Raw genomic sequence first — 25,312 nt, 5'->3', positions numbered from 1 at the left:
AAATACTGATTCCCCATAAATAATAGAATAAATACTGACTCCCCCATAAATAACAGAGCAAATACTGACTCCCCTATAAATAAGAGCAAATACTGACTCCCCTATAAATAACAGAGCAAATACTGACTCCTCTATAAATAACAGAGCAAATACTGACTCCCCCATAAATAACATTGCAAATACTGACTCTCCCATAAATGACAGAGCAAATACTGACTCCCCCATAAATAACAGAGCAAATACTGACTCCCCCATAAATAACATTGCAAATACTGACTCCCCCATAAATAACAGAGCAAATACTGACTCCCCCATAAATAACAGAGCAAATACTGACTCCCCCATAAATAACAGAGCAAATACTGACTCCCCCATAAATAACAGAGCAAATACTGACTCCCCCATAAATAACAGAGCAAATACTGACTCCCCCATAAATAACAGAGCAAATACTGACTCCCCCATAAATAAAAGAGCAAATACTGACTCCCCATAAATAACAGAGCAAATACTGACTCCCCATAAATAAGAGCAGATACTGACTCCCCATAAATAAGAGCAAATACTGACTCCCCAGAAATAAGAGCAAATACTGACTCCCCAGAAATAAGAGCAAATACTGACTCCCCATAAATAAGAGCAAATACTGACTCCCCATAAATAACAGCAAACACTGACTCCCCATAAATAAGAGCAAATACGGACTCCCCATAAATAAGAGCAAATACGGACTCCCCATAAATAACAGAACAAATACTGACTCCCATAAATAACAGAATAAATACTGACCCCTTGTAAATAACAGAGCAAATACTGACTCCCCCATAAATAACAGAGCAAATACTGATCCGCCCCATAAATAACAGAGCAAATACTGATCCGCCCCATAAATAACAGAGCAAATACTGACCCCCTATAAATAAGAGTAAATACTGATCCACCCCATAAATAACAGAGCAAATACTGACTCCCCCATAAATAACAGAGCAAATACTGACTCCCCCATAAATAAGAGCAAATAATGACTCCCCCATAAATAACAGAGCAAATAATGACTCCCCCATAAATAACAGAGCAAATAATGACTCCCCCATAAATAACAGAGCAAATACTGACTCCCCCATAAATAACAGAGCAAATACTGACTCCCCCATAAATAACAGAGCAAATACTGACTCCCCCATAAATAACAGAGCAAATACTGACTCCCCCATAAATAACAGAGCAAATACTGACTCCCCCATAAATAACAGAGCAAATATTGACTCCCCCATAAATAACAGAGCAAATACTGACTCCCCATAAATAAGAGCAAATACTGACTCCTCATAAATAAGAGCAAATACTGACTCCCCCATAAATAACAGAGCAAATACTGACTCCCCCATAAATAACAGCAAATATTGACCCCTACCATAAACAACAGAGCAAATATGGACACCCCATAAATAACAGAGCAAATACTGATCCTGCCAAAATAACGGAGCAAATACTGACTCCCCCATAAATAACAGAGCAAATACTGATTCCCCATAAATAATAGAATAAATACTGACTCCCCCATAAATAACAGAGCAAATACTGACTCCCCATAAATAACGGAATAAATACTGACTCCCCCATAAATAACAGAATAAATACTGACCCCCCATAAATAACAGAGCAAATACTGATCTGCCCCATAAATAACAGAGCAAACACCAATCCCCCATAAATAACAAAGCAAATACTGACCCCCCATAAATAACAGAGCAAATACTGACCCCCCCACAAAATAACAGAGCAAATACTGACCCCCCCATAAATATCAGAGCAAATACTGACTCCCCCATAAATATCGGAGCAAACACTGATCCCCTATAAATAACAAAACAAATATTGACCCCCATAAATAACAAAACAAATACTGACCCCCATAAATAACAAAACAAATAGACACCCCGAAAAATAACAGAGCAAAGTCTGACACCCCCATAATAACAAGGCAAATACTGACACCCCGAAAAATAACAGAGCAAATACTGACCAACGCCAATAAATAACAGAGCAAATACTGACCCCCCCATAAATAACAGAACAAACACTGACACCCCCATAAATAACAGAGCAAATACTGACCCCCCCTTAATAAACAGAGCAAATACCGACTACCCCATAAATAAGAGTAAATACTGATCTCTCCTAAGAAACAGAGCAAATGCTGATCCCCCCATAAATAACTGAGCAAATACTGGCATCCCAATAACTAACACAGCAAATACTGGCATCCCAATAAATAACAGAGCAAATACTGGCATCCCGATAAATAACAGAGCAAATACTGGCATCCCATACCAAACAGTACAAGTCTTCGAGAGCACCTTCCAACCCACAACCTCTACCGCCTAGAACAAAAAGGGCAGCAGGTGCATGGGAACACCACCACCTCAAGTTTCACCCCCCCATGAATGAACATATAAAACAAAGCAACATGACGTGATCCCAAAACAAATGGCTCTGCTCAAAGCTCTGCTCTTCTGCCACATCATGGTGGTGGAAAATTAAACAACTCACTGGAGGGGGAAGCTCCAAGAAGACTTCCATCCTCAATGAAGTTGGAGACAAGGCTTAATACAACCATCTTCAGTCAGAAGGGCTGAGTGAATGATCCACCTCAGCCTCCTCCTAACATCGCCAGTATCACACATGCCCGTCTTAAGCCAAGTTGTTTCACTCCATGTGTCATCAAGAAATGGATGAAGGAAAAAGCTATGGGCTTTGAAAACATTCCAACAATAGTACAGAAGATTTCTGCTCCAGAACTTGCCGCACCCCTAGCCAAGCTGTTCCAGCACAGCTACAACACTGGCATCTACCCAGCTATGTGGAAAATTGCCCAGGTACGTCCTGTCCACAAAAAGAATCAGTCTACTTTCAATCATCAACAAAATGATGGAAGGTGTCATCGACAGTGCTACATAGCCACACTTATTTACTAAATAACCTGCTCACTGGCACTTAGTTTGCATCCCGCCAGGGCAAACTCCAGATCTCATTAAAACCTTTTATCAAACACGGGCAAAAGAGCTGAACTCCAGGGGTGGATCAGAGTGCTCTTGACATCAAGGCCTCATTTGACCGAGCATGGCATCAAGGAGCCCTAGAAAAACTGGAGTCAATGGAAATCAGGGGGAAAACTCTCTGCTGGTTGGAGTCATACCCAGCACAAAGGAAGGTGGTTGTGGTTGTTGGAGGTCAATTATCTCAATTTCAGGGCGTCACTGCAGGAGTTCCTCAGGGTAGTGTCCTCAGCCCAACCATCTTCAGCTGCTTCATCAATGACCTTCCCTCCATCATAAGGTCAGAAGTGGGGATGTTTGCTGATGATTGCACAATGTTCAGCACCATTCGTGACTCCTCAGATACTGAAGCAGTCCATGTCCAAATGCAGCAGGACCTGGACAATATCCAGGCTTGGCTAACATGTGGCAAGTAACATGCTGCACAAGTGCCAGGCAATAACGATCTCCAACAAGTAAGAATCTAATCACCTCTCTTTGACATTCATTCATCAGCATTATCCTTGCTGAATCCCCCACTATCAACATCCTGGGGATTAACATTGACCAGAAACTGAACTGGACTAGCCATATAAATACTGTAGCTACAAGAGCAGGTCAGAGGCTAGGAATCCTGCGGAGGGTAATTCACCTCCTGACTCCCAAAAGCCTGTCCACCATCTACAAGGTACAAGTCAGGATTATGATGGAATACTCTCCACTTGCATGGATGAGTGCAGCTCCAACAGCACTGAAGAAGCTTGACACTATCCAGGACAAAGCAGCCCGCTTGATAGGCACCACGTCCACAAACATTCACTCCCTCCACCACTGATGCACAATAGCAGCACTGTGTACCATCTACGAGATGCACTGCAGGAACTTACCAAGGCTCCTTAGATAGCAGCTTCCAAACCCACGACCACTACCATCTATAAGGACAAGGGCAGCATATAGATGGGAACACCACCACCTGCAAGTTCCCTTCCAAGTAACTCACCATCCTGACTTGGAACTATATTGCCGTTCCTTCACTGTCTCTGGGTTCAAAATCCTGGAACTCCCTTCCTAACAGCACTGTGGGTGCACCCACACCACATGGACTGCAGCAGTTTAAGAAGGCAGCTCACCACCACCTTCTCAAGGGCAATTAGGAATTGGTAATAAATACTGGCTGAGCCAGACTCCCCATATCCTGTGAATTAATAAAACAACCTCCTGGTAAAATCATCATATTTTCTAGACATTTGGAAAAGGACCGATCTCTGGAGTCGGAGGATCAGGGAAGATTAGGCAGCATCTGTCTCTTCAGCGATTCTCAATTGTAGCTGAACGGGGGTACATTAACATTGTGAATTCTGCGGATATTTTTGTACTGATTAGATCACTGGAGGAAAATAACCTTACAGTGTGAAGGCACTCGGTTAATGTTGCAGGATTCAATCACTAACAAGGGCCTCGGCTTAATGACAGAGGATTCAGCCGCTGACCGGGGAAAATTAGTCACCGACACGCTTGTTTAATTTCTACGCACTGTTAAGACTTGGCAACTCTTCTGATGAGATCACTGACACTCAGCTTTTAAAGGTCAGGGGTAAGCCAGTCTGAATTTTGCCCTCCCCAGCATTAGCTGTGCCTTGCTATTATTTTAAGCCCGACATACTCTTGCATCACAGTGCACCATTTGGTGAAGTCAAAGTTCCAGTGAATCCCATCGCATCACAAAATGCAACCAACTTTGAGGAGGACATGGAACAGACTGGGAGCAGCACAGGAAGGTGAAGGACAGGAGGCAAATCAACCAAAGCGCGAGTTCGAATAAAATGTGTTGGTTCTGCTGAGTTCTGGGGCAGAGAGGCACACAGATTGAAACTGACACAGCTGATGAAGCAAAGAGTCAACCTAGAATCATGAGAGAGAGGTTTCAGTGTTTGAAGGCAGATATATGAAGGGCCACACTTTGCGAATGACAGGGCCAGTTGTCACCAGAAGAAACATCATTTCAGATGCTACCACCAAACCTCGTGAATTCCCAGTACTCTCTCATTTACATCCTTCTCTATCGAAGCCCATGATTCTGTAAAACATCTAAGCCATACTTTGTTAAAAATGCACGGGTGAAAATAAGCTTGGGAATTTCGGGGCAGGCATTAGCGTATTCAAAAATTCTGTTTCTAATCGCTGCCCAATTTGCAGGGATAGAGAAAGGATAGTAAAACACTGCCGCCTGCTGGAAAGAACCAGAGAATCTGGTTAGTCAGCAACAAGTTCAAAATCTGGAGGGTTAGGAATATGGATCTCAGAAGTTCTTCAAACTCAAAGCCCCGCATCTCCCCGACCAGCCGCAAACATATGTACATCAAGTAACATCAATTGTCAACTGTTAACAGCATGGTTTTTAAAAAAAAATATAAACCAGATATTGTCCACTGGAATGAAGAGTTGGAGTTGAAAACCAGGCTTGTGTGAAAGCAGTTAATTACTGTATCTATTTTGTCTGTTACACACCCCACCCTCAGTACAAGGCTCACACAATTTCATGCCTTGCCTCATCCTGCATCCCGCTGGTCTCCACTTGAAAAGTGCTGGTAACCCCAAGACTAATTTAAACAAAAAGGAGGAGAATTGCACACCTGTCAACGTCAGTCTCTGGGAGGAGGTCGTAGCAGCCCTCTGTGTAGTCATTCTGGAGGCTCTGCCGGTCTGGAAAGTAGTCTGTGGTGAGTGGCAAGCAGGCAGGTGTGGTGAGAGACTTCCAGTCAACACCAACTGTGCAACAGAAACTGGGCACTACAGGAGGAGCAGACAGCATCAGAACTTCAGCGCGTCAGAAAACCATACGGACACCGAATTCCGGGACAAGAAGGGGGAGGGGAAAGGGGAAGGGAAGGGAAGGGGGAAGGAGAAAATTAAAGCCATTGATTGAGCACAAAGGGAAGAAAGTAGGAAGTGAGAAGAAAGAAAAAAATAATTATTAGCTGTTAAAAAAAATTAAAGATTCTTGCTATCCAAATTTAACATGCATATATATCATTGTGCGTAATTTGACAGCAATATCAAAACACAAAAGATGTTACTTTAGTAATTGTTAAGCATATAAATTAATTGCAAAGTGTGCAAAACAAAAGACGGGTTATTTGGTTGCTAATCATATTTCTCATCCGTTGTTAATAAGTAGCAGGATTGGGGTCATTAGGGAAACTAAGGTTTCACTGCATACAATACATTCAACACATACATTGTACAGGAGATAGGTCACAATCACATACCATGCCAGTCAGTTTCAGAGCAGGGAAAAACGGGCACAAAAAAAGTAGAAATCAAAGTGGAAAATCAAGTAACTCCAGCATCAAATCTTGCAACATTCAACACAGCTTTGTATAAATTTGGTTTTCCTCTTACTGCTACACCAGGAATCAGAAGGAACCTTTTCCAAGCTTGTTCAATGTAAGGATACACATGAGGGTTCCTAGCTGCAGCAGTCAAGTGGTATCAGACATACAAATGTTAAAGTGCGAACTGAAGCAGCCAGAAGCACAAGGCACGATATCCTGTGCTCAACACCATTATGTTCCATGTTTAGCTGTAGTGACATCAGGTATTGCTCAGATCAGAAAAAAACTGTCACACTAACATTATAGCACGGTTAGCGCATAAGATGGCTGTTACTTTTAACTTTAATTAGATTGATTACTTGTAGTTAGTAATGTTCTGGCTGAGTAGACTTCTTTAATCCTTCTGATTCTCTCCTCTCTTTTCCACAAGGTGGTCTCACATGGGGACGAGTGTCCCTCCAGTATCTTACCCAAGTGCCTGCTCCTAACCAGTGAATCTAGATAGCCAGAGTCAGCAGGGTTTTGGAGACCAAGGCTAATCCAGCCCTGGCCTGACATTTACACATGCACACTGCTCAGCAGCCGTCACTGGGATTTCAGTTGCAGGTAATGTTATTCCCCCTCCACCAACTCTAAACTACCAAGCTAATTGTAGCCTTCCCCTTCCCCCGGTTGCTGCCTTGGTTGGGACACAAACCGAGAGCGAGACACAGGACCTTTCTGTTACACCAGTTTACCTGGTAGACCATTGAGGGAGCTATACAACTTTACATATACAGCACAAAGCATCAGAATAAAGATAGTTTCAATTAGTAAAAAGATTCTGTACATATTTTCATGATATTAGTGAAATTTTTATATTTAAAAAGCTAATAAATAAAATTCAATTTAAAGTCTAATCTGATGAGACATTTTATCTTGCAGCCAACAGTCGAATGAAAAATCAATTTATTTGGAAACTTTCCACATGGCTCACCAATTTTTGCTTCGTCATTTTTTTCCTGTTTTGTCCTTTCTTCTCTTGGATGTGTTATTACTGAACCGAATACTCTGTACAGGTGCTTTGCAGCAGGAATGGGAATTCTGGCCTCCATCCCAAGCTGAGCAGCAAGATGCCCAACTCTAACATCAGTACTTTAGATCTGGATGAGCTGAGCTAACTCAGCGTAAACTAGTAATTGAACCCTGGGACAACTGGTCAGTGTGGCTTAGTGCTACAGAGGTGGTGTCTTCATTCATCAGGACTTGGCCAAAGTGATTGGATCAGTGTTTCTTTATTAACTGGGAGCAAACAGGAGTGGTACATTGGAATTCAAAGCTTGGATCGGATGGCATTATTCCAGCCCTGTAACTGATTAGCACCCCCAGTAGTCCAGACAGCTCTGGACCGGTTTTGGATAACAGCTACTAGAATTACACATAACTAGAACCCAGCTGTATAAACTAAGTCAGGCTCAAAGCCAGTCAGCAAGGAGAAAAGAGGTCTGCAGCAACAGAAGAGCTAAGCTCTATGGGAAGTTGAGATGTTGGTTAAAATAAACTAGATGACATAAAGGAATAGTTCAAGGAGAGAGTCTAAAAATAGTGACATCCCAACTTCTAGCTGATGGGAGTTTGTAAGCATTATATTTACAGTACTTTATAATACTAACATCCTAATATTACGTTAATTGTATTTCAACTGCATTATAAGAGAAGGTTCACTCGATTCATTCCTGGGATGAGGGGCTTATTTTGTGAAGAAAGGTTGAACAGGTTGGGCCTATACCCATTGGAGTTTAGAAGAACGAGAAGTGATCTTCTTGAAACATAAGATCCTGAGGGGATTTGACAGGGCAGGTAATTAGGAGGATGTTTCCTCTTGTAGGAGAGGCAGGGGACCCATTTTAAGAATAAGAAGTCTACTGTTTAAGACGGAGATAACAATAAATTGCTTTCTTTCAAAGGGTTGTGAGTATATGGAATTCTCTGCCTCAGAAAGCAGTGGAGGCTGAGTCATTGAATTTATTCAAGGCTGAGTCAGACAGATTTTTGATAGACAAGGGAATCAAGGATTATTGGGGACAGACGGCAAAGTGAAGTTTGGACACAACCAGATCAGCCATGATCTTATTGAATGGTGGAGCAGGCTCAAAAGGCTGAAAGGCCTATTCTTGCTCCTAAGTCCATGTTCCTATGTAAGACCATCAATATGACACTGGCCCAACACGAATATTACATCCATTCTTACAAGACAGAGGTTCTGGCAGCAGCAAAGCTTTCTGAGAAATGCAGGTTACCCATCTATGCCTTGCTAAAGTGCACACTTATTATCAACTTACATGAAGCAATAGGTCAGCTTAATGTGCTTTCAGCTTAAAGACGCTTGAAGGACAGAGAGCGTGGGTACAACAGCATATAATATTTTTAAATTTAATAGATTAAAGACAAGTTCTGGAAAGTACTAGCAGCAAAAAGACAAACCTACATTCTACTGAATAAAATACACAGATTGGGATGGGGTGGTGGCTCTGGGTGTGGGGTTGGGAGACAGTGGTGCAGGCAGTCCCATGAATTGAAACAGTAGAGTAGGGTAGACAATGGCTAAAGTTCAATTCCCTGGTGATTTCAGTTGTACTGAGCAGGGAGACATTGCGTGAAGGCCACTTCCAACTCCCCACAGGGCAGAGGAGAGTCAGACAGACAATCGCTCCTAGCCTGTCTCTCTCCTGACTTCTGCCAGTTACTCACCCAAGGCACTGCATGGGCAATGGAGAAGAAACTGTGGACCCAGGTTCTTGGGTGAAGGATCAGACTTGATGGGCGGAAAAGGGGGGACAAAAATACAAAGAAATACCAAAGCATCTTGGAAAAAAAAATGCAATGCATCACTCCGTGCTGCAGTTCGTTCTAGCAGTTTACAGGTTAACAGATGTATGAAAATGATTTAATTCTTTAGCTATTAAGATTTGGGTGAGGGAGAGGGAGGGAAAGAGATGAAAACAGATCTCTAGCTCTCCATTTATAAAAACTTAAAATGCTGTAAATACACAACAGCATCTGAAAGAAGAGAGACAGATTAATGTTTCCATCAGTGATCTGACTAGTCTCTCTCCAAGAGTTAACCTAGCTTTCCTCCGTTAGATACGGTTGATCAGCTGTGTCCTTTCATGGTTCTCCACATTCATGTTATTTGATTCGAATGAGTCAATAACTCACTTGGATCACGGCCAGTAGAAGGGTCCTCGTAGGATGACGCCTGGTTCAGTGGAGTCCCTGAAACAAAAACAGACATTATCAACCATTCTGATCTCGAGAAGAGGAACAGAGCCTGGAGGTCCTGAGCATACAATACTGCATGGTTTTATAACCAGCTGGCTTCAGACCTCATCAACAGTGGAAGTGCAAAGTTTCCTCCCGCTGACTAGCAGGTACTAACAGATTGGTCAGATATCATAGATATCCGACGAAAGACCAAAAAAAACAATTTAACAAAAAGTCCCACCTTCCCAAAACAGTCAGCCATCATTCATTTTATATCATGAAGTGATTGTGAAACCAGATGATTCTGGTTTGAAACAATGTTAAGAATGAATCTTCTTCCCTTCCTCTCTTTTTATTGATAAAACATGTCTCCTCAGTCAGTCACATCACTCCACTTTCGAGAGTCCCAAATTTGTTTACTACAATGACAGGTATAGCGGGCCCACTTGTATTTAATGGCAGGTTCAGTGCTTCTCTGGTCACTGGCACTGAACCAGCATTCCCTTTTTGTATTTTATATTAATCATTCTCCTTTAAATAAAACAATACAACTGCAGCCAGATGATTTTTTTTAAGCCAGGTACCTTATTTTTGGTTCCTGCCCCCTGCCTATCCTGAGAAACTAAGCTGAAAACCTGTTCACAGACAGATTCTGACACCACACTGGAACCAGGGGTCTGGGTAACCTTGGGCTGCATTCACTAAAGGTCACCACGTTGTATTAATCAGATAATCGCCTTGAGCAAGTGATTTATTATTGTCCAATATAAACAGAAATTGCTGCTTTTCACCACCTTCAGGAGGTTTTATGCTAAAATTGCATTAAATCAGGGACTGCACAGTACAGATTAAGCATAGAAATTCATGGCATTCGCCAATCACTGCTTCTAATTAATGACTGACCACAATTCCTTCAGTTATGAGCCTGATTTTTGGTAGTGCTGCTGCTGTTGTTGCTAACCTGAAGCCTCCATTGTCCTCCTCCAGGTGCCTGTCCTGCACCTGAAACTACCTGTGCTGCACAAAATCAGCACCACTTTCCTCTTTGTAAGAGTTGGGATGATTTTTGAAGGACTCCACTCCCAAACCCTCACCCACTGCCTCCCCTACCACAGCTATGACTGTGACAAATGAGCACATCCAAACTCGTGGCTAGTAACTACAAACTCAAGAGGCAGCATGCATAAGAGGTTGAGAAGGTGTTAGAAAAGGGATTGGCTCGTTGGGGTAAATATCCCTTTCCATTGCTGAAATTTCTCATTTGCTTTTATTAAACCCACCAGATGGGAACATAGGACCAGTAGGATTCTAGCCTGTTCCACCAATCAATTAAATCATGGCCACACTGTACCTCAACTCTGTCTACCCTCCATAGTTTTGTAACTCCTTAATACCTGTGTCCAACAAATCTATCAATCTCAGTTTTTGAACTTTGCCTCAGTTTTGAATGTTCAGTTAACGGATTTTTGTGGGAAAGAGCTCCAGATTTCCACTTTGTGTGAAGAAGTCCTTCCTGAAATCACTGCTGAATGGCTAAGCTCTAATTTAAAGGTAATGACCTACCCAGCAGAGGAAATAGTTTCTCTTTACCTAACTATCAACTCCTCTTAAACACCTCAACTGGACCACCCCTTAATATTTTACACTTAAGGGAATAAACATCTGGTGTTTGCAACCTGTCTCAGAATTTCACCTTGTCAGAAAGTGAGAAATGTGAAGGCGGCTGGGAATTGAACCCAAGGCAACTCTGCTGATCACTGCCTCACTATCACAGCTTTTCAAACCATCAGCCAGCTCAAGTGCTTTCCTCTGCTTCCTTTAATTCCTGCTTCCATTTGCAAATCACCCTCAACTAGCCATTCTCAAACTACGAAGCAAAACAGTGAAGTGTTGACCGGCTATTCAACTGTGGAACAGGGTCCTAGTAAAAGGTAAATTCTGTCCTCAGTTGACATCTATACATTGCCAGTGGGGCCCACTGGGTGGCGACCAGGTGCAGGAGTTCTTTCCCTGCTTCACCAACCACCCCCCCACCCCCACCCCAATTAAGGGACACTGTGAGATCAGCTAACTCAGTACACGACATGTACGAACCCAAGACTTTCCTGATGTCTTGCAATTTAAGCAAAGCATTCCTTTCCTCTCCAATGTCCCTTAACCATGTTGTTGTCTCCCAAATTTGGGCCTATCTTTCCTGAATCTCTCCAATCAGGTTTCTGTCCCACCCCAGTGCCAAAGCACTGGATATAATGAAAGCTATAATGTCAGACTTGCAAGAGACCAACAGTGAGAAGATTCTGATGAGCCAGGTCCGTCAGTCAACCCGACCTTACAAACAAGTTACAAATGGTATACTGCAGCTATTGTAAACTATCCGTTGATCATCCTTCTTAACCTGTCTGTGGCCTTTGACCACACCACCATTTTCCCCAACCCTCTCCATTGTTATCCAACTACACTCATCTTGTTCCATTTCTGTCTGTCCAATCACAGCCAGAGAATCACCGCAACAACTTCTGCTTCCCATTCCCACCTCCATAACCTCTGGTGTCCCCCATGGATCCATCCTTGGCCCTGATCCAAGCCTCATGCTGCCCCTCAGTAACATCATTCTGAAAGCATAAAGACAGGACCCAGCACTACCTCTCCTGACCCTTTCACTGCCTCAGAATTGTCACACTGCTTTTCTGACGAATGGATTTCAATGTAGGCATATATGAGGTCACCCACTTTGAACCAAAAAGAATAGGACAGAGTACTTTCTAAATAGCAAAAAGCTAGGAAAGATGGTGGTCCCACGAAATTTGAGAGTCTGGATACAGAGATTATTAAAATGTCATGATATTGAAAATAATCAAGATGACAAATAGAATATTGGCCTTTATATCTAGAGGGGATAGAAGTCATATTTCAGATGTACAAAGTCCTGATCAGAACACACCTGAAGCACTGTGAGCAGTTCTGGATACCACAACTTGGGAAGGATATACTGGCCATGGAGGGTAGGTTTACCAGGATGAGACCTGGATGCCAAGAGTTAAATTGTGAGGAGAGATTACACAAACTAGGGTTGCATTCCTTGGAACTTAGACAGTTAGGGTCTGATTTGATCAAAGTTTTCATGATATTAAGAGAAATAGTTAGGGTGGTTAGAGAGAACCTATTTCTGCTGATTAAAGTGTCTAGGTCTAGGGAGCACAGTCTAAAAAATTAGAACCAGATCTTTCAGAGTGAAATCAGGAAACACTAATACACACAAAGGCTGGTAAAGGTTTGGAACTCTCTACCACAAATGGCAATTGATGTCAGATGAATTGTTCAAACTTAAAATTGAAATTGATGGCTCTTTGGGAAGTAAAAGTATTAAAGGGCATGGGGCAAACATGGGTATATGGTGTTAGGGCACAGATCAGCCATGACCTCATTGAATGGCAGAAGAGGGCTGAAGGCTAGATTCTGTTCAAAACAAAAACAGAATTACCTGGAAAAACTCAGCAGGTTTGGCAGCATCGGCGGAGAAGAAAAGAGTTGACGTTTCGAGTCCTCATGACCCTTCAACAGAACTAGGTGAATCCAAGGAGAGGGGTGAAATATAAGCTGGTTTAAGGTTGGGGGGGGGGGCGGGGTGGGGGGGGGGGAGTGGTGTGTGTGTGTGTGTGTGTGTGTGTGTGGGTTGGGGGGGAGAGAGAAGTGGAGGGGGGGTTGTGGTTGTAGGGACAAGCAAGCAGTGATAGGAGCAGATAATCAAAAGATGTCACAGACAAAAGAACACAGAGGTGTTGAAGTTGGTGATATTATCTAAACGAATGTGCTAATTAAGAATGGATGGTAGGGCACTCAAGGTATAGCTCTAGTGGGGGTGGGGGGGCATAAAAGATTTTAAAATAATGGAAATAGGTGGGAAAAGAAAAATCTATATAAATTATTGGAAAAAACAAAAGGAAGGGTCCATTCCTCCATCACTCCCTACTCCTCAACCCCCACCTATGGCACCTCCCCATGCCCATGCAAAAGATGTAACACCTGCCTCTCTCCTCACCGTCCAAGGGCCCAAACACTCCTTTCAAGTGAAGCAGCATTTCCCTCAACTTAGTCTACTGCATTCGTTGCTCCCAATGTGGTCTCCTCTACATTGGAGAGACCAAACGTAAACTGGGCGACCGCTTTGCAGAACACCTGCGGTCTGTCAGCAAGAATGACCCAAATCTCCCTGTCGCTTGCCATTTTAACACTCCACCCTGCTCTCTTGCCCACATGTCTGTCCTTGGCTTGCTGCATTGTTCCAGTGAAGCCCAACACATACTGGAGCAACAGCACCTCATCTTCTGACTAGGCACTTTACAGCCTTCCAGACTGCATATTGAATTCAACAACTTTAGATTTTGAACTCCCTCCTCCATCCCCACCCACTTTCCGTTTCTTCCCCCTTCCTTTTGTTTTTTCCAATAATTTATATAGATTTTTCTTTTCCCACCTATTTCCATTATTTTTAAATCTTTTATGCACCCCCACCCCTACTAGAGCTATACGCTGAGTGCCCTACCATCCATTCTTAATTAGCACATATCACCAACTTCAACACCTGTGTTCTTTCGTTCTTTTGTCTGTGACATCTTTTGATTATCTGCTCCTATCACTGCTTGCATGTCCCTACAACCACACCCCCCACCCTCCACTTCTCTTTCCCACCCCCCCCCCCCACCACCTTAAACCAGCTTATATTTCACCCCTCTCCTTGGATTCACCTAGTTCTGCTAAAGGTCATGAGTACTCGAAATGTCAACTCTTTTCTTCTCCGCCGATGCTGCCAGACCTGTTGAGTTTTTCCAGGTAATTCTGTTTTTGTTTTGGATTTCCAGCATCCGCAGTTTTTTGTTTTTAGATTCTGTTCAACTGGTTGAGGTTATATTGTGAATATTATCACATTCCCAGCTCTGTATAGTATTATCCATGTCTGAACTCAGTCCTTGAGGTCAACAGCAAGGCAATGCGAAAAGATGAAACTAATTCTTAAATGAACATAAAGTTACAACAAAAAAAGAATAGGTCCAGTCCCTCCATATTCTCACCTGCACTGTGGCTGCTGGCAGGACTCGTGGCAAACTCCTCCACTCCTGTACACCCCAGGAAAGATAGGTTATCAGCAGCCTGCCTGGCGGTGCTCCGTCTAGGGGTAAGAGATACATACCAGAGATACGTTACAATAAGCAGCAGGAACACGCTAATGTTATTCAATGGCGCATTCAAAATCACCATTTTACTTTCACTCTTTAATTTTAATCAAAGTCAAAAAAGCCTTGCCAGATGGAAGACAGGTTGCAATTAGAAATTCCTGAAGAGATGAAGGACAAAACTGACAAGATAGCACACGCTCACTGGTTTTCAAGTCAAGATTCAGCATGTTACACATCTCACTGATCACACTAACTCTAGGAATGGATAAACATGTATACAGTGAGGCAGAGGGAGCAAGAAGGGAAAACGTGAGGTGCTGTACTCTTTACTGTCAAAGTTAATACTTCAAAATTAAATCAACTTTGGATGTAATGGGCTGTCAAAGTTCATACTAATTACACATGGCTAAAAACCCTGAAGACCGCAGCTTAGGATAAAGGAGCAGCACAGGCGTAACAAAATGTGTTAGAGGGAGAGATCTGTATTCTGGCCATGCCTCTCACACATCCCTTGATACCCTGTTTCTGTTGGGTCGGCCAATTTCTGGAGCTCTCTAGCTGTGGCAACATTAAGTTCTGCTCTGATTACATCACAAAATAGGAAAAGTGGATTGTTACACATTCTCATCAGTTTTGGCAACTGTGCAAATGGCAACAAATCCTGTCTGTCTGACCAACCCTGCTCTTATAGCAGTCAAAGATCAGTGACAGGAGGTGACACACGCCTTCCTCATACAGCTATTCGTAAACAGGAGTGTTATTTTCTGTGAACTCTGATTCACAGCTGTTAAAACAATGTAGGTTGACCAAGAAGCAAACCTTTCCAGAGCTGCATCATTTGCAACCTGCCATCTGGGACGCATTCGAACAATCAGGCACGTACCTGTACCAGGCGCGTTGCTGCACCAGGCGCGTCCCTTTATAAAACTTTGTAGATCGTACCTCAGGACTGAAGCGTATAACTGAGGCTGACACTCCTGTGCAGCCCTGAGGGAATGCTGCATTTTAGGAGGCATTATCTTTGAAACAAGACATTCAACTAAAGCCCAATCTGAGCTCTCAAGTTGATAAAGATAATTTCATGGCACTATTGGTGACCTGGCCAACATTCCTCTCTTAAATATTATCCCCAAAAATAGATTAACTGGTCACTTATTTAATCTGCTGTTTGTGAGAGTTTGCCGTGTGCAATCTGACTGCAGCGTTTCCTACATTACAACACTGTCCACAATTCACAGCTCATTCATAACTTTTCACACACTTCAAGATATTTGGAGGATTATCAGGTGTTATATAACAACCAAGTTCTTTCATTACATAACAATCCAGTAAACAGCCTTTATAATAAATTTCAATAAATGGTACTGGGCAGAACGGAATTGGAAGCAGGCTGGGTTTCTAGCTCCTGATGCACCCCAACAGGGGTTAGTGTTCATGAATTATTTGCCAATGGTATCATCCATGCCAACCTGCCAGTCGCTTCATGGTAAGCTAGCTCCAGTAGTTCTGCGGAGGAGTGTGTAGGATCCTGTACACTGCTTCCCTGAAGCTCTGCCATATGCTGTCTGGTCTGGTGATGGATCTGGATTGCTTCTCCAGAGGGACCTGTGAATGTAATGTACAGACCATACAATCACACCTAACACCATGGCAACTACACACACAAAAAAAACCCTGTCTAATATACATCATAAGGAAGGAAACGATTGAATCCAGGTTCAAGTTTAAAGAGCTGGTCTGACTCTGGGGATGGCATTGGTGCTTCCAAGTTGGGAAGTCATGGGTCTAAGTCCCATTTTGTGTTTGTGCCCAATTCCACAATGGACCAAGGTTGAACTGCACAGTGAGGGGTGCCAATATTTACTGAATGAGATGTAAAACCAAGGACGTGTCTCCTTCTTCCAATGGGCATTAAAGACTTTGCGATATTGTTTCAATACAAGTGGCAAACTCTTCCAGTGTCCTGACCATTCCTCAAAAACAACAGCACGCATGAAAACGTTATGATATTAGATTGGTCCTTTCACCATCCCGGAGAGGAAACCTAAATCTAAGAACGAAGGCAAAATTCATTTTACAATTCAGGGGAACGGCCCTAACTAAATATACAACAAAACCAAGTAGTTAAATTTGTAAATGCTGAAAGAGCATTATTTGAAAAACACCGGACAATTTACTAGCCCCTCATTATAAAACTGACTGGAGGGCTACCATCAACAAACCCTCTATTTTTTTTGACTGTGCGTGGACAATTTAAGTCCATGGCCCCTTGAAATTTTTTTTGTGCAGTAACTTAAAGGGGCCGAGCAGGAACTTTTGGATCACTGTGCGGCCACACAGCTTAGAGGGAACGTTGGCTACCACCCATGTATAGGAAATTGGGGATGCCCAAAATACTGGCACCCTGGAACTGTTATCAATTAAGGCTAGCAATTGACAAATCAGATGCTCTACCTTTTTCAATTCACAGTATACCTCAAGTGAAAGAGTTGGGTGCCAAGCCCTCAAAGCAGATACTTGTCAGGAAAAAGAATGAACTATCCTCTTTTTTTGCAACTACAAGCTAAAGTTCTTCTTACTGAATAACCTGGCTGTCTGTACACCACACAGTGTAGCCTGTGTCAAATGTTAAAGACTTGGGGCTAGGAATTGGCCTGTGTCCTGTGGGGGTCATGATCTTTCCATGCTGTTGCCGAATGAGGTGGCTAGCAACTAAAATCGGTGCACCTACCTCACTTCCACCATTGGAAATGGTCCCGAGCGGATCCCACACTGCACTGCTCTCTGTAACGCAGCTGGCGGCCTCTGTGCCCTGCAGGGTGCCAAGTAGCATTGTGGGCAAACCACATGCTCGAGGTAGTATTCCCTTTTTAAAGGCGCAGTCCCTATGAAAGGAAAACTGCACGAATGAACTGCAGGCTGCTGGATAAACACTTTGGAATAGTCAGGATCAAAGGGGGATGTTGCAGCATGCTAGGGAGAGGGTCTCTGCTTCACTGACACTGCCCTGGAAGCACTGGTCACACATATGGAGGTTAATGCCGGAGCGTTGCCTAGAGAACATGGCAGCAGTGCCGAGATAAGTTCAATGATTGCATGCGAGTGGTCAAGGTGAGTGGATGAATCAGTATTAAGCTACATGGTATCACACCCTTGGCCTAAACAAAGGTCAGACTTCTGCCATAAATACTTCAGTGGAAATCCATGGGGCAAGTTACCAAGTCTTCTTATGAATACAGTTCCACTTTTCCTGCTCAACACAATCTACAGACTCCTTGGGTTAAATCGCATATTCTTTTTTGCCTCCAGTTTTCTGTCAATTTCTAAGGTGGCTCTCGATAAATGTTTAGGTTGGTTTTGAGCCAAACTAACTTGGCTAGTCACTTTCAGACCTCCATCTGACTTTCAAGCCCCAGAATGAAGCACAGGCTCAGTAAGATGCAGTAAGGGCCTAACTTAGCACATTTTCAAACAACTAGAATGGAACAGGCCAACACTGTCCCCTAAATAATCCACAATGTACAGGACATCATAAGACAGAGGCTAACTTGACAAGGAGAACATAAGTGTGTGAACCATTTCTGTTTGTGTAACAAGTTGTATTAGTCGATGCCCTTTGGAAACTAATCGATGAGTTTATCGCTGCGCATGGTAGAGCCAAATCTAATAGCCATTATCTTTCAGTTATGAGAATACTAAGCAGTATGTTTTGAATGCAATAACTGACCAATTATGAAATTAGCTCCCTCCTACAATATGGTGCAATGCTGCATAAGCCTATTTCTACGATGCCTGACAATGAGGCTTGCAAGGTCAATTATGAGGAATCTAGTGCCTTAGTTTTCCCTGCTGGATCTTTTGAACTTGGGAAATGCATTCAGGAATCTGTTTCAGGAGAAATGAGATGATGTTCAGTTTCCAGACTGGAAAGCAGCCTCCTCTCCTGAAACACAAAGCTGGCAGCTGATGTCTGGCCAAAGAGGCAAACAGATCTAATGCCTCTGCCTTTCAAACTGCATGAAACGTCCTGACAACCACAAAGTGAAGATCAAGTGTGAGATGACATCTGCCACATTGTACTCACTCAAGCTAAATGTTGAGTTAACAGGGTAGATTCATCACGCAAACAGCCAGATTCTGGCAGCATTGCACATGGTCAAAAGGAACAGGAATGGCAGCTCCTTCTTTTAGACCTCTGAACTTTATTTGATCAGATGCACAGATCAGCTTGCCATATCATATTAACCAGGTGACCATATTGTATTAACCAGCATTCTAATGGATGGAGGTGCCTGCTTTGATTGCCCATTTGTTCTGAGTTCAGTTCTGCTGCATGAGCCTCCAACTGTTAGGAACATGGTCAACTGTGAGAGAGGCTATCACAAGGAGCATCCCCTTCTTCACCAGAAAGGAGTGAACAGATCTTCTCTTTGGAGCTGGCACGGCTCAAGGCATTAGCTTTTCCCTGTTACATGCCAAGATGAACCTAGGTCACATGCAAGCACTTTGGGGAAACTTGGTGCTGAGGAAAAGCCAAAGAGGCGCATCTTAAACTGGTAATGTTTCAGTTCAAGGTGGCAGCAGAGAAATATCTGGTAGCATTCTTGTACAGGGGGACAGAGTGGTACACATCCTTTAGGTTTGTGGAAGCTACCCAGCAACTGGCTACACTGCCTGGATAATCAACAGCAGTGTGACCATCTTGGATGGTCATTTTAGAAACAGCCTTTCAGTTTTTCTCTTATATAGAGGATAACCCTTGTTCTATTTATGTACTCACCCTGTAAATGACAATCTAGTCTAGGATTGTGCAAGCTTGTTTGCTTTTGTGGCCTGCTTAGACACAGTCATGATCTTAATGTTTTCAAAACAAAAATAATTCCCTTTAAATATTGTGTTTTAAAGCATTGTAAAAAGTAATAAAGAGATCAAAATGATCAGTAGTTAGGGTGTCAATGGTCCAACACTGATATGGTTTCCCCAGATACTTTAAATAATAGTACTGGGTTCCACCAGGGCCACTCAGTTCCTGACCTCATTACAGCCTTTGTTCAAACATGGACAAAAGAGCTGAACTCCAGAGGTGAGGTGAAAGTGACTGCCCTTGACATCAAGGCAGTATTTGACCGAGTGTGGCATCAAGGAGCCCTAGCAAAACCGGCGTCAATGGGAATCAGGGGTAAAACTCTCCGCTGGTTGAGGTCATACCTAGCACAAAGGAAGATGTTGTGGTTGTTGGAGGTCAATCATCTCAGCTCCAGGACATTACTGCAGGAGTTCCTCAGGATAGTCTCCTCAGCCCAACTTTCTTCAGCTGCTTCATCAATGACCTTCCTTCCATCATAAGGTCAGAAGTGGGGATGTTCGTAGGTGATTGCACAATGTTCAGCACCATTCACGACTCCTCAGATACTGAAGCAGTCCATGTCCAAATGCAGCAAGACCCGGACAATATCCAGGCTTGGGCTGATAAATGGCCAGCAACATTCATGCCACACAAGTGCCAGACAATAACCATTTCCAACGAGAAAGAATCTAATCACTCCCCCACTTGACATTCAACGGCATGACCACCACTGAATCCCCCACCAACAACATCCTGGGGCCACCGTTGATCAGAAACTGAACTGGACTAGCCATATAAATACTGTAGCTGCAAGAGCAGGTCAGAGGCTGGGAATCCTGCGGCGAGTAACTCATCTCCCAACTCCCCAAAGCCTGTCCGACATCTACAAGGCACAAGTCACAAGTGTAAGGCAATACTCTCCACTTGCCTGGATGAGTGCAGCTCCCACAACACTCAAGAAGCTTGACACCATCCAGGACAAAGTATCCATCACTTTAAATGTTCACTCTCTGCAGCATTGTGTGCAGTGACTGGAATGTGTACCATTTACAAGAAACACTGCAGCAATTCATCAATTACGTGAAAATAAGCTGCCCTGATTGAATTAAGTGAGTCCCATCATAACGTACATTCACTAAACTACAAAATAAAGCAGCTTATCAATTCACAAGCCTCGCCTCACCTGTCATTTGCTTCATCTGTATTTGGAATAATGAAAAAGAGACACATTTATATAAGCACTTTTCACAATAGTAAATCACTTTTGAAGTGTAGTCTCTATTGTAATGTCAGAAACATGGCAGCTAATTTATGCACAGCAAGTTCACAGGAACAGTTTTGAAATAAATGACCAAATAATCTGTTTTTGATTGTTGGGTGAGGGATAAATATGAACATCAGGAGAACATGCCTCCTCTCCTCCGAAAAGTGCCATGGGATCTTTTATATCCAAACAGAGAGCAGACTGGAAAGTGTAACATCTCATCTGAAAGACTGCACCTCTGACAGGGCTGCTCTCCCTCTTAATGCATTGAAATGGCAGCCTAGGTTATGTGCTCATATTTCTGGACCAGGACATACAGTACACACATGAAAGGTATGAATGGCTGGTGCAGGTCACAGGGGCGTATCTCTGGTTAGTGCGTCCTCACGGCTTGTTGGTGAATAGGAGAAGGTATCGAGAACAGAAGCAAACCACAGAGCACTGAGAGTGTAGTAGGTTTTATATGATGCAGCAGCAGAACAATGTCCTGAAGGTACTTTCATTTGTGTGCTCAGTATGTGGTTTCCCAGAGCTGATCAGGTTAGTCTTTGCTCCTGTGATGTGGAGAAAGCTTAAAAAGTAGCAGCAAATTTCATGGAAAACTTGACTCAAAATATAATTAGATGCTCCGGTCAAACAATTAATGAAGCTGTTCTGTCCCAACCAAAGAGTTGGAGATGGGACAGGACTTAAAAATCTCTGAACCCATGACTGAAATTACAGCAATAAGAATTCCACCCCCTCACCCCTGAGTACAGCAGGGTTTCTGCAGCAAAATACAGTCAGTGGAGGATAGTTACATAACAAATTATATGGTTCAATCGATCCCAGCAATTTACAGCAATGTGGTTTCCAGGAGTGATGGGGGAATTACCCAATCATATCTGTTCTAGTGGAACTTAGGGTGTTACTGAATGCAACCCAGAACAGGATACTCAATTACTACTGCTCAAAGGTCTATCCCTCAAACTCACCATTAGATTCATTTTAAACATGACCACATGCTGTTTCCATTCCTTTCCCATTCATATCTGGCTGCAAGAGCATTAAAGCAGGGCCTGTTCAGTGTCTCATTTACTGCAGTCAAACCACCCATGGTTATTCATCCACCAGAAGTTGAGTCTATTCAGAGTTTCTCTTTGCTTCAGGTACTTCCCCCTCAAACCCTTGCAATTCAAACTCAATCTGAACATAAAACAAGCAACTCAATTGGCAGATCTCGGTGGAAATAGGATTGGGATGGGCAGCAGGAACAGTATTACAGAGGGACAAGATGAGAATATAGTTGCTACAGTGTCGAGTGAACACTGCAGTTGGTCTACCGAGTTGTATAAATAAATATCCCAGAATGGAGGAATGACCTTTGATGGGCTGCAAGACCTATCCTAACTCTGCTTCCTCTCAGGTTCCCGTGAAAACATACATCAATGAAATATTGCACTGTCTTCTGATTACTGTATTTCACGGATATAGCTACGCGTGGCCTAGACAGTAATGGTCAGTAAGCCGACTGTGAGCAGTGTCACAGTGAAGACTGTCCTTCCTTCTCCTGTCTAGCATTTGCATGTTGAGGTGAATTTACCTGCTGGTCTGGTGGAGAATCCCAAGCTGAAGATCGGGCAGGGATCGCATTTGGGCCTTGTTGGGCTGTTTCGTTCAGTACCAAACCCAAGCAGCACACTCACCATCTGAGCTCTTAGCAATGTTGGCAAGGATTGCTCAATTCAATTACTTGCCATGCCCAACAAGCTGCCAGCCCATCTCTCTTACCTATTGGGAATGTATGCATCCACCTCCTCCTGTTTGACGTTAGCTTCATTGGCATTCGGGAAGGTGCAAACGGATTAATGAGTGCCCGCTGAGGGGTGTAGCCGCCCGGTCGAATATGGAGCATGGACTCAGCGCTGCCAACATGAAAACGTCCTGGAGCACTGGAATCCCTCTGCTGTGAGTCAATCATTCGTTCCAGGATATCTGCAAAGTTGAGCCCAGAATCAACAAAGATAACAGTTGATGGACAATTAACAAGGCAACGTTCCCCTACCTCTCCCGTCAGGCAACTGCTGAATTAGTGAGTAATATTGGGCAGTCTGTAAAACTGGCATTCCAACCCATTTAGTTTCTGCCTATTAATATATTATTCTTAAACTTTAATTGTCCTTGAGGAAACCTCGCCACCATGCCCACCCCAGCCATCTGCCCTCCCGCACCCCCACCCTTCCACCTCACCGCCATTACCTCTCCTGCCTCAACATTATCCCCCTCCCCTCTTACTGCCATCACCCCCTCACTGCCATTCCCACCATTATCCCCCCTCCCCATCATCCCCACTACCCCTCATCACTATCCGCCATCCCCCCTACCCCTCACCACCATCCCCCCTCCCCCCAACGTCACCTCCCCACCTCACCGCCACCCCCCACACCGCGATCCCCTCCTACCACCCCCCCACCTTCCCCCCACCCACATCATGGCCCTCCCCCTCACCGCCATCCCCCCCCCCCACCCCCAACCCCCCCGCCCCCCCCATCCCTTCCCCACAGGGCGCTGATCTATGCTGGAGCGAAGTTCAATGGATATCAGTTACAGGTCTACAGGGTAATCAGAATTAAACCATGGTCAGGACAGAAACGTTTTTGCAACATTCAAGAAGGTCACAAAGGCCTTAATATAATAAATACCAGCAATGCAAGATAGGTTACACAGAACATACAGCACAGGCCATTCGGCCCATTACTCATGATGGTGTATATGCTCTCCACAAGCCTTATCCCACCCTACTTTATCTAACTCTAACCTTTTTTCTCCCTCATATACTTATCTAGCCTCCCCTTAAATGCACCTATTCCATTTGCTTCAGCTACTCTCTGTGGAGGCATTCTCATCACTCTTTGCTAAAATGTTTCTCATCAATTTCCTATTGGAGTTGTTAATGACTTTCTTATATTCATCAGCCCTAGTTCTGGCCTCCTCCACAATTGGGAACATCTGATCTACATCTACCCTTCAAATCCCTTCATAATTTTTGACTTCTGTAAGATCAGCCCTCAGTCTTCTCTTTCCTAGAGAAAAGAGTTCCAGCTTTTCGTAATGATTATAACCTCCCAGTTCTATGATCATCCTTGTAAATTTTGCACCTTTTCCAGTACCTCTATATCCTTCTCACAATATGGAGACGAGGCCAGAACTGTTCAGAGAACTCCACGTGTCCAGGCAAGGTTTAACTAATTTAGCGTAACTACAGCAAAGAGCCTTCTTCCTTCTCAAAGCAGCAGGTTGTCATGATTCAAGATTAGCTGGTGCGGTGAATGGGGTGTGGTGAAAGTGGTGTTGCAAAAGGGGCGCAGTGAAAGGGGCGTTGTTGTCGTGGCCCAAAGGCTGAATGAAATGTTCCTCTGGGAGGGCTTGTAGCTTTTCTCTGCAACACCGAAGATTGTTTGCAAATTCTACAACTGCTTCTTGGAAGCCTTGAATTGTTTACCCACCCCACAGCCAAACACAGTTTTCTGCAGCAGTTGCTGATATAGCTTTCCAGCACATCCAGTAATGTAAAATGCAACAAGCCATGGGGCTTACACAGAGTGCACAGTGTGTACAGCCACCTGTTGCTGCAGGACCAGGGTTTGTATCTGCTCTTTACTGAAGGATGTAGAGCAGGAGTAGACCAATCATCTCCTCAAATCTGTTGGATTAAGGCTGATATGTTTCTGAACTCCATCCACCCATCTTGGTTCTTACTCAACAACACTCTATCACTCTCAGTTTTGAAATGTTTACTTGATCCCACAACTTCAACAGCTTTGCGGGACAGAGGTCCAGATTTCCACTCCTCTTTTTGTGAGTAAGTTCTTCCTGACGTCATCCCTGACTGACCTAACTCCAATTTTAAGGTGATAGCCCCCTCATTCTGGACTCCTCTCAGTGGGGAAATGTTTTCTCTCCATCTACCCCGTGAATTCCTTTCATCATCGAAATTAGATCATCCCTTAATTTTCTATACACAAGGGAATACAGCTTAATCTATGCAACCTGCTTTCAGCATCTAACTCTTTTAGCCCGGTTTCATTCCAAGGCGTAGTGATTCATCACAAAGGGAACTGTGGTCTGCCTGGTCTTCTACTGAGCACAAGTTGCCCAATATAATAATGTCATATGTATGAATGGAGTGACTGCACACACTGGATCAGGATTGATATTTTGTGCAGTGGATTTGCCACATCAAAAAAAAACTTTAAAGCATTAAAAGCACTGAATTAGCAGTGCTTGTGGTTTACAACTGTTCTGCTAACTGATGGCAGACCCAGCCTGCTTCCTTTCTGTTGATGAAAGATCCCATTAAAATTCAGCATAACACTTCTGGCCATTATTTAAAGTGTTACTGAGATATGTTGATGTCAAATGTTAAATTTGAA

The 25,312-nt window shown here is 43.4% G+C and overlaps 1 protein-coding gene across 5 annotated transcripts in view; it reads right to left on the bottom strand.

Moving 5' to 3' along the window:
- depdc5 (DEP domain containing 5, GATOR1 subcomplex subunit) overlaps nt 1-25,312 on the bottom strand; it is a 197,980-nt gene that overhangs the window by 82,347 nt on the left and 90,321 nt on the right. For 4 of the 5 annotated variants that reach the window (XM_041202862.1, XM_041202864.1, XM_041202860.1 and 1 more), the window contains exons 21-25: nt 22,671-22,874; nt 16,260-16,395; nt 14,686-14,783; nt 9,572-9,628; nt 5,672-5,855 (exon numbers count right to left, since the gene is read on the bottom strand). In XM_041202862.1, coding sequence (XP_041058796.1) covers nt 5,672-5,855; nt 9,572-9,628; nt 14,686-14,783; nt 16,260-16,395; nt 22,671-22,874 — 679 coding nt within the window. The remainder of the gene's footprint in view (nt 1-5,671; nt 5,856-9,571; nt 9,629-14,685; nt 14,784-16,259; nt 16,396-22,670; nt 22,875-25,312) is intronic. The other variant, XM_041202861.1, reaches the window with a different exon arrangement.

Source organism: Carcharodon carcharias, chromosome 13 (assembly GCF_017639515.1).
Source record: "Carcharodon carcharias isolate sCarCar2 chromosome 13, sCarCar2.pri, whole genome shotgun sequence".
Taxonomy (NCBI): Eukaryota; Metazoa; Chordata; class Chondrichthyes; order Lamniformes; family Lamnidae; genus Carcharodon; species Carcharodon carcharias.
The sequence above is the reverse complement of the archived record's forward strand: the minus strand, read 5'-3'. Positions and strand labels throughout refer to the sequence as shown.